A 9518-nucleotide genomic window follows, 5' to 3' on the forward strand; every position below is an offset into this window, starting at 1 on the left:
CCCAATTTCCCAATTTCTTGATTGTTAATCTGCCTTTGTTATTATTTCCTAGTCTAACTAAATGATTGAATTTACAGAGAAATAAAGTGACCGAGTTGGTTAACAAAAATCGCAGTAAAGAAGGCAAAAAACTGTGGCCTATTGATTCTCCGATTCAAGTTATGGATTGCCCCAACAAGAATCATCATTATGCCCATAGTCTCAATACTTTTAAAGTTTCTATAAATTATTGACTCATTATGAGGACTCTAATATCAATTATGATTTCAGGGTGGACTGTGCAATTTATGTATGCAAGTTCATGCAATGGTCGTATAAGAAAAAGAATGCCTTCTTATTCACATCAAGCAATTGTGGAGAAAAAATTCAAAAAGCTCGTGCAAAGTTGACATACAAGATCCTGTCTGACAAGAAAAGAAGTTGGAGCTTAAAGCCTGAATAAAATGCGGTGATTAGAAGGGAAGAATGAAACACTTGAAACTGAGTGTTTCGATTTTGGATTTCAAGTTTAGTTTATAATGTATGTGAACTTGAAATTTTGGAATTACTGTATATTGTTCCACTAAAAATTTGATTCCTACAACAATGTTTATGACAAACACACTTTGCTATTATACTAGGGAATCATTTCGATCTGCCGCGACTTTGTCATTGTTTATATAGGATCTGCTTCATTTTTTTGCAATCAGGTAATAATTACAAGGAGAAGAACATAATATCAAATGTTTGTTTTTTCAAGACGATGTCAAAACATCATTACTATAAATAGAATATGAAACTCTTTTTGAAGCATTATGCTAATGGTTCTCTCGTGTATGAGAGAGAACAAAATGTATCTATTTGGTTTAAGAGCTTGTATATTTGTATGTAAGCTTGGTTTTGGAGAAAGGAAAAAAAGAGAAACTAATTCAAGTTAGTCTCCATGTTGTGTCTTTCTAACCGCACTAATCTATGCAGTCAAAAGCGAGGGTCTATGCTCATAACAACTACCATATTTAGGTGGCAAACACTTCCCATTTCTTGCTACCGAAAGCATTGACAATGACTCGATTCGCCTACCCCTTTGCAAACTGAAGGCAACTTATGTGGTTTCCTTTCTCACAAGTAAACGCGTTCAACACCATTTACAGAAACATTGCATATCTGTCAAGTTAAGGAATGGTTTGTGTAATCGGTTGAAGGAGGAGACCACCTATGATGCTCGGGAAGCCTTGCCTCGCAAAAGCTTCGAATGTTTCTAGGAATTTTAAATTGGTTACCAACATTTGAAGAATCCATACGAGTTCATAACTTGTGAGGGTCTTTGTATTGCTTGTGTTGTTCCCACATGCAGACGCGTTGCCTTGACCTTATGATATGGAAGTTTTATTGTGAGGACAACTTCAAAGAACTCCCAACCGAAGTTGTGGTGATCGAACAAGTTGGAAGTTTTCAAAGTTAGTAATCACCCGGAAGAATTTGTCGCTATGCATGTCTTTACTTCACTATGAAAATTGCAAAAGGGAAGAAGGATTTCAGGAAGAAGAGGATGATAAAAAAAAGGCAATATAGGCGAAAAGCCCATTATGTTTTAGAAACCTACTCCAAATGCGGACTAAAATTACAATATATGCACTGCATTCGTAATTCAAAGTTAACATCGTCAAGAGTAACCAAAATTTGACAACTCTCGCAATTTTCTTAAGGTATATGAACATAAACAAGAAACAAATAATAAATTGATATAACAAATCCCATATTGACAGAAATAGAACAAATAATACATAAATGTTAATAAATTGACTAAGATATTTCTACAGGACAAGTAGTACGATTATGATAAACCTTTTGATTGCACCTACTGCACTTGCGAAGCTTCCTAATTTTCACACCCTTACTCTCTATTCTTTTGTTCCTTCTACGACCTGGAGTTCTCCTTGTTTCAGGGGGCAAAATATGAGCACATTCATTCACCTCTAGCGGCTTCTCGTAATCAGGAACCGGCTCAATGGCATGTGAGTACGACTCACGAAATGCATTCACTAAAAAATATGAATCACAGAACTTATAAACATCTGCACCAATCCGCAAAATGCATTGTAAAGCATGCGCACAAGGAAACCCTTGAATAAGCCAACGTCTACAACTGCACCTAAAACAACTCAAATCAAACGGTGAGACCGCCGAGTGAACTTCAAACACAAAATCGATGATTTTGTCACTTTCCATGTCCGACCCTACGGTAATGTTACGAGCCAACAACTTCTCCATTTTAGGACACGACTTAGAACTCCATCCCTACATTTTTCCCCGGCGCTTAGACATCATATCCATAATCTTAATACGAATTTTATCAACCATTGATGTAACCGGCATGTATCGTTCAGCAGCTATCCAAGAATTGAAGCATTCGGCAATATTCGAACACATCTCTCCGTACCTTATTCAAAAAGAAAATTTTACCAATAAATAATTAAATTAGATAATTAAAAAAGATAAGAAACAAAATCAAATAGTAGAATATTAAAATGTATCCAAATAGCAATACTTAACGTGATTAAGTAGTATAAAAAACAGAATTACTATAATAGATATAAGTACCTATTTCCTGGAAAATATGCATTAGCCCAATTCTCAAAGGGCACATCATCATTCAAATAATTATAAACTCCACTGCTAACAAGTCTCAAAACCTCCATCGCTTTCACAAATTCATCATGAGTTGCAGCATAAGCACAATCTGTAAACAACTTCTCAATGTAGGAACGCCTTGTATCCATGCTTGAGACTTTTGATACTACATTCTTCTTTAGATGCCAAAGGCAGAAACTATGGTATGAGTCAGGAAAAACCTTTGGGATATATGTAACCAACCCATGATGCCTATCAGAAAAAAATGTAATTCTCCTTTGAGGTGAAACAACCTTCTTCAAATTCTCTAAAAACCACTCCCAATTTGCGTCATCTTCTGAAACTACTATTGCAAAGGCCAATGGAAATATCCCTAAGTTAAGAATTGGAATACTTAGAAGCAATCATTTAAGTAACAAAAAAAAAAAAATTTGATGCTCAAATATTAAAGCAAAATTACATACTATTTAACTAAAACATCTATAAAATGAATTTTGAACATACCTTGATCAGCATTTTTCGATGTTGCCGATAACAAACAACCCTTGTATTTTGCTTTCAAAAAAGTGCCATCCAAGCAGACCATAGGACGGCAATAATTAAACCCATGAATACATGCCTCAAATGATATAAAAAGTCTCACAAACTGGCGTGTATTCTTGTCCAACTCCAACTGAATATGACTACCAGGGTTGGTTCTCTGTAAAGCATCAGTATACCATTCCAACAGTGTATAAGAAAAAGCATCATCTCCATATACCTCCTTCATAGCCAATTCTTTACCTGTGTACGCATAATAATAAGTCAAATCCAATCCATAATCTCTTTTGAATTCTTTTATTATGTCTTTGGGTTTCAACAACGGGTTGTCCTTCACTTGATCAAGAACAACACTCTTCACAAGTTGACTCGTCATCCTAGGATTCAATGAATCCTTAAAACCAGCACCACATGTATGATTAGGTTCCATTTTAGTAATTTCAAATAATTGGGTAATCTTAAACCTCGCAGTTGCACGAATTCTCCAAGGACACCCCATCTCCATATAGTTACCACAAACTGCCGTCACTAAATAAGGGTTATTCTTTTTCAGCTTGTAAACAAATCCATTCTCATTGCAATATTTCAATAAAATATTCCTAAATTCAACCGCACCACCAGAAAACCTTTGTCCAACCCCAGTAATCAATGTTGCCCACAAACTAGATTTCAAAGGCTTGCATACTTCCGGAGTTGGTGCAAATAACATGCTACAAATCTCAACCTCATCACAAATCAAATTTTGAGTTGAGTCATCCAAACCAACAAAAATCTTAAAGGAGGAAATTCCTTTTGCACAAAGAAATAAAGCTAATGATTGTAACTCTGCATCAGTATCAATTGAAGACTTTTTCTCATCACGAATAAAATAAAGCTTACAAGCCAATGGGGTAACATCTCTCCATTTATCATATATGTTGCGCTTTAGTGCGCTAACTGTAGAATCCAACCCAATACGCAATAGCAAGTGTATCATCTGAGATATGATATCACAAAGAAAAACATGATCATCCTTTTGAATTGTATGTGTATCAGTATTTTCCATTTCAACTGCACGAAAAAAAAAACGTTATTATTATGTTTGTATGAAATATGAGTGAATTAACAATTCAAAACAATTCCATTTTAACACAATATGCAGTTATATGAAATATGAGTGAAATAACAATATGATGCATTTTAAAATGAGAAAAGAGTCTGACCTTATTAATATCGGAGTTTGACAGAATTTATGAACACTAAGATTGTGGAAAAAAAATTAGAAATAAAAAGAATGAATTTTAGTGAAGAATATGAATTAAACAAACTGTGAAGTAGTTTTTTTTCCTTTTGTTTCTATCAAAAACAGTTAAAGGGTAAAAAGAGAAGACGTAAAAGTTTGAAAAATAAAGTTTCGCGGGTGGTCTCGAGTCGTAACCCCAATTTCGAAAACATTTTAAAAAATAACGACTTTTAGTAATGCAAAAAGTCCAATAAGGTATTAAAACCCAAAAATAATATTTCTAGGTCTTTAAAACTAATATTATTTTTAAAGCAGCTCTCTAGCCCAATTTCTTGATTTTTTTCTCTGATAACGAAGTAACACAAGTTTAAATGCAGGGTTATTAGGGACTTTTGAAGCAGAATTACATCTTTGCCTGTAATTCTTTAGAATTATATGCTGTTCATGTAATCCATAAACATCAATGGTTCAATACGTGTACCTTACATATACTGTAATACTGTATCTTCGAGCATAAAGCCCAATCACTCGTGCTCCCTCTTCTATTCAAACGGCAGTGAAATCAGAACATTGAAAGTTGGACATGTATTGCCTTCAGGTGCATTTTAACATGGGAACCTATCACATTACAGAGAAAATCTGGTCCATGAATTCAAGCACTATGTACAAGTGTACAGCGGATGAACGGAGGGGTTCCAAATATTGGGCATGGAAACAAACTCATCATAGTTACCACACTTCAACTACATTTGATTTTGATAACTTTGAGGGCACGATCTTCCAACTACATAAAATATAATACATTTCCACTAAAACTTTTACATATATGAAAATTTTACCAAAATAAACGTTAGTGTGAACCATTTGATTTCACCGTCAATTGGAGACAGCATTTGGTACAGAATAATTTGATTTTGTACACAGATGATCTATACACTATGATGATTGCATCCAGATTCCAGAGCGTCGGCTTGATAGTGCAGTATTCAACTTAGTCTAAGCCCAACCCATTAAGGTTCCAATCTGGGCTCGGGTCAGGCCCGCCACTAGGTAGAAGAGAACAAGACCACAACGGCTAGTTCTAGTTACCGTTGCGAGCATTTAAATTCAAAGTTCTATTCTCCTTTAGCAAAAAAAGCCATTTTCAACTACATTTCTGAAATCAAAACGCTGCAGCTCAATTCACAACCATCGAAAGCTCTCTTTGAATCCATCAGTTTCACAGGATCTAAAAACACAAGCTAGAAAATGGTCTACACTTACACACCAACTTACTACTCTTCTCTCCATGATACAATCACTTCTCTATGCAAAAACATTCTTCCCTTCTCTTTTAAAAAACGAGGCTTACCCACTGCCGAGAAAAAGCTTTCCAAACAGCAATCAGAGAATCTCAAATGGCAACAAGAATCCTTCCACAGGATCTTGAACTTAACAGGACTTCACAAGGAAGGAATGGTACCAGAAAAAGATGTCTCGGCATATCGGTCCCATCTTCTGGACACGCTCATCGCGTCGCCTGCAGATCAAGAACAGCTCACAATTATCAGAGATAAGTTAATTTTCTTACAGGTAATAGCCTTACTGAAATTTGGCAGCTGAGTTTCCATTTTGTTTTTCATTTTGGTTTGTGAAATTCAGTCTTTTGGATGATTTTGTTGTTTAGGAGCTACTTTACGCGAAATGTATTTCGGTTGATGAGTATCATTCTTCGAAAAGGCCTTTGTTACAGAGACTTGCAGTTCAAGGAGCTGAAATTGAGGCTAGAGATGTAATTGTAGCAGGGCAGATTGCGGAGAATTCAGAAGAAGAATGGTCTAATATTGATTTCAAAGATGAAGAATGTTTGATGGATAAGGAGAACTTGGAATCTAATAAAAAGTCAAAGCATAGATCTCCAATGAAACGGATTAAGGGAGCAGCTTCCATGATTAATTTCGTCTCGCCTCATAAATCTAGTAAACACAAGGCGAAAATGGGGATAGAAGCTGGCAACCATTCAAATGCAAATGAAGCTGGCAAAGAGAACTCATATTGGGGAGTGCCAATGAAGGCAAAATAAAGTGAAACCGCGTCAATCCTTATGCCTGAAAGCACACCACTGCAACCTATTCAGGTTGAGAAGGAGAGGGGTAGTACTGAGAAAGTGAAGAAAAAACCGTTTCGTACTTTGTTTCAAAGAGAAGGAAATGGGAGTGAGAATAATGTTCCTGGTCCTGAAGAAAGAGGGGCTAAATCGGCTAAGAAGCAATGGGGATTTGATGGACTAAAGAAATGGAAAAAAAATGATTCGGAAGATGAAGCGGCTCCACTGCCCTTGGGGGAAAGATCAGATGACCAAGTTTCTGCAACCACTTGCCACCTTGTTTCTAGCCCCATGGCGAAGGCCCCGACACTAAACTGATTAAGAAGAAGATTCATTCTGATGGTTCTGCTTCCGATTTCTTTATCGACAAGGTTAGGTCCTATCACAAAACTTTATTCAAATTCTTACCGAGTTTCATATGTTCTTTAAACTTGTATAGGAATTTCATCAACCTGATTTTGGGCTGTTGCACATTTTTTTTGAAGGTACTTGGAGAGAACATAAAGAAAGAGCTGTCGAGAATCCAAACAGAACTATGCACAAAGAACCCGAACCTACAATTCTCGTAAGTGTTTAGCTCTTTACTTCCACGTACAGTGTATTGATATATGTATTTCTCCTTTATTGTTACTTAGCGTCTGTCCGTGTTTTCATCAGGAACGATCAGATTGAAGCAATTTCAACAAGGCTTCCTGTCGATAAAGCAGACCTGAAAAAGTTTTTTCCCAAGTACGCAACTTACTTCCGCTTATACTAGGGGTGGAACTCGGGCGGGTTGGGTCGGGTTGAGGCCAAACCCGAGCCCAACCCGAGTTTCAAATGTATCAACCCGAGCCCGGTACCAAGTCCTAGTCGGTCCTGAAATTTCCAGCCCAAGCCCTAGCCCGACCAAAATATGTCAACCCAAGACCTACTCAGGTTGGTCGGGTTGGGTCGGGTTTTCGGGCTTTTCAGGTTTTTTGATAAAACAGTGAAAGATAGGCCGTGAATCAATCACATGTCAGATACATTGCCATGAACATTATGCTTAAAGGAACAGCAGCTCACATATAGCCTTAAACAGCCAAAGCAAAACATATAACTAAATAGCAAAATGACAAAGCCATTATGGAAAAGTTAAATAAAACAACTGCATCAAATTGATCAAGTTCCTCATAATGAAGATTTAATAACATTTACTCTTTTGGAGTTACATAAACTGAGATTATTCAATATAAATTAAAATACAAATCTCTAAAGTTCATCTCGAACAGCTTATTTTATTGAGATGATGTATGCATCAACAGATCAATGCCTAGCTTTATTCTTATAGTTAATGAACCATCCACGTACATTCCATTGCTAAGTACCTGAAAATATTCCAGAAAAATACTATTAGACATGGTTAGCAACTAAAGGCATGAGTATCACAGTAACTTACTCTTGAATTAAATAATCCAATTACCTAACAAGGTAGACTAAGCTGAACCATTCCTACTGAAACAACTATAAAGATCAACTCAACCGGCATGGTTGCCTTCGATAATTTCAACTGGAAAATGTAAAATGTAAAGATATTAGAAGGCAAGATTTATGTATGTACTAAAATTATTATATGATTATTATAAAGTAAAGTTGTACATACCTTCCTCCTCATCATCGAAATCTTCATCCTCCTCAAGTGGTGCAGAAACACGAAACCAATCTTGCCCACAAACTAAGTTTTCAACAAATCCAGGTTTCAGTTTACTACGAAAACGGTCAAGTATGCGACCTCCGGTACTAAAAAGTCGACTCGAAGCTCTTGTTGACATTGGAATGGCCAATATATCCCGCCATATGAGAAAGAACTTCGGTATTTGGATTGATTTAGCTTCCACCCGGTTCAATACATCAAAATTCTCATCATCACTTTCGGCTTCCTCACCAAGGTAACGTTCTAGTTACGATTTGTTCAAAGTGCCTTTCTTTGTTCTTGCAAGAATTGCCTATAAGCTTTCTTCACATTTCTTTGCTTTCCCAAACGTAAATTTAGAACCACTATCACTACCTTTGTCTTGAGACTTGTTTTCATCAACAGAGTTAACAAGCAAAAGCGGAAGAACGATATTGTTAAGTAAAGGCGAACTATGCGACTTTCACCTTGTCAATCTTGTCTTTAACTGTAGTCTCATCATGAATTTTCAGAAAGCAAAACCTCACATATTCCAACTTGTAACAAGGATCCAAAACTATAGCAACAATTAAAAGCATGTTAATCTTATCAATATTACCCCAATATTTGTTAAACTTCAGCTTCATTTTTTCAGCCATGTTAGAGAAAGAAACAGTTTCACTTTTTGACCACTCATCTAAAAGTCCTTCAATGGCAAACACCTCATGAAAGTATGCATTAGAAGTTACATACCTATACCCTGACAAGCGTTTTGTTACCTTGTAAAACACTTCTAAGAACTTGCACAAATGGCTCATTTGTCCCGGTCATCATCGGTTGGCATCTCATTCCCAATTTCGGTTTGAAACTGTGAATCTTGCTCTTCTAAGCGATCAAGCGCCTTTTGAAACTCCAAAGCAGATTGTAACATGAAGAATGTTGAATTCCATCCTGGTTGGGACATCCATACACTGCTTGACACATTCTTTGGAAATTTTTCATGCTCAACACATTGGTTAAATCTCTGCAAGCGTGAGGGTGAACTCTTCACAAACTTAACACAACTGCGAATTCGCTGCACCTCATCACGAACTTCATAAACACCATCTTTGACAATCAGATTCAAGATATGAGCACAACAATGCATATGAAAAAATTCACCATTCAATAACAAACCATTTTTTTTAATGAACTTCCTCTTTAATGATTGGGCTGACCACATCATTTTGAACTCTGATTATCCACAGTAATTGTGTTTAACTTATCGATTCCCCAAGATAAAAGACATAACTCAATAGCATTCCCAATATACTCACCCTTATGTGGAGTTGGAACAACTCGAAAATTGATAATTTTTTTATGTAATTTCCAGTCCTTGTCAATATAATGTGCAGTGATGCACATATATCCAAGATTCTGGATGGATG

The 9518-nt window shown here is 36.2% G+C and overlaps 2 protein-coding genes and 1 long non-coding RNA gene across 3 annotated transcripts; 1 reads left to right on the plus strand and 2 right to left on the minus strand.

Annotated features, from left to right (window-relative positions):
- Positions 1-1703: 1703 nt before the first annotated feature.
- LOC147473344 (uncharacterized) lies at positions 1704-4195 on the minus strand. Its single transcript, XM_086587568.1, has 4 exons — positions 3115-4195; positions 2581-2983; positions 2282-2419; positions 1704-2131 (listed from the first exon to the last, which is right to left on the minus strand). The coding sequence occupies exons 1-4, from the start codon at positions 4193-4195 to the stop codon at positions 1783-1785; spliced, it is 1971 nt and encodes a 656-aa protein (XP_086443694.1). The 3' UTR covers positions 1704-1782.
- Positions 4196-5620: 1425 nt separating this feature from the next.
- LOC147473345 (uncharacterized) lies at positions 5621-7205 on the plus strand. Its single transcript, XM_086587569.1, has 4 exons — positions 5621-5944; positions 6039-6829; positions 6944-7023; positions 7116-7205. The coding sequence occupies exons 1-2, from the start codon at positions 5621-5623 to the stop codon at positions 6432-6434; spliced, it is 720 nt and encodes a 239-aa protein (XP_086443695.1). The 3' UTR covers positions 6435-6829; positions 6944-7023; positions 7116-7205.
- A 117-nt stretch (positions 7206-7322) lies between these two features.
- On the minus strand, positions 7323-8218 carry LOC147473346 (uncharacterized). Its single transcript, XR_015210485.1, has 3 exons — positions 8083-8218; positions 7903-7989; positions 7323-7807 (listed from the first exon to the last, which is right to left on the minus strand). It is a non-coding gene; the product is annotated as an uncharacterized LOC147473346 (long non-coding RNA).
- Between the last annotated feature and the right edge of the window lie 1300 nt (positions 8219-9518).

Source organism: Coptis chinensis, unplaced genomic scaffold (assembly GCF_015680905.1).
Source record: "Coptis chinensis isolate HL-2020 unplaced genomic scaffold, ASM1568090v1 utg273_pilon_pilon, whole genome shotgun sequence".
In the NCBI taxonomy this organism is placed as follows: Eukaryota; Viridiplantae; Streptophyta; class Magnoliopsida; order Ranunculales; family Ranunculaceae; genus Coptis; species Coptis chinensis.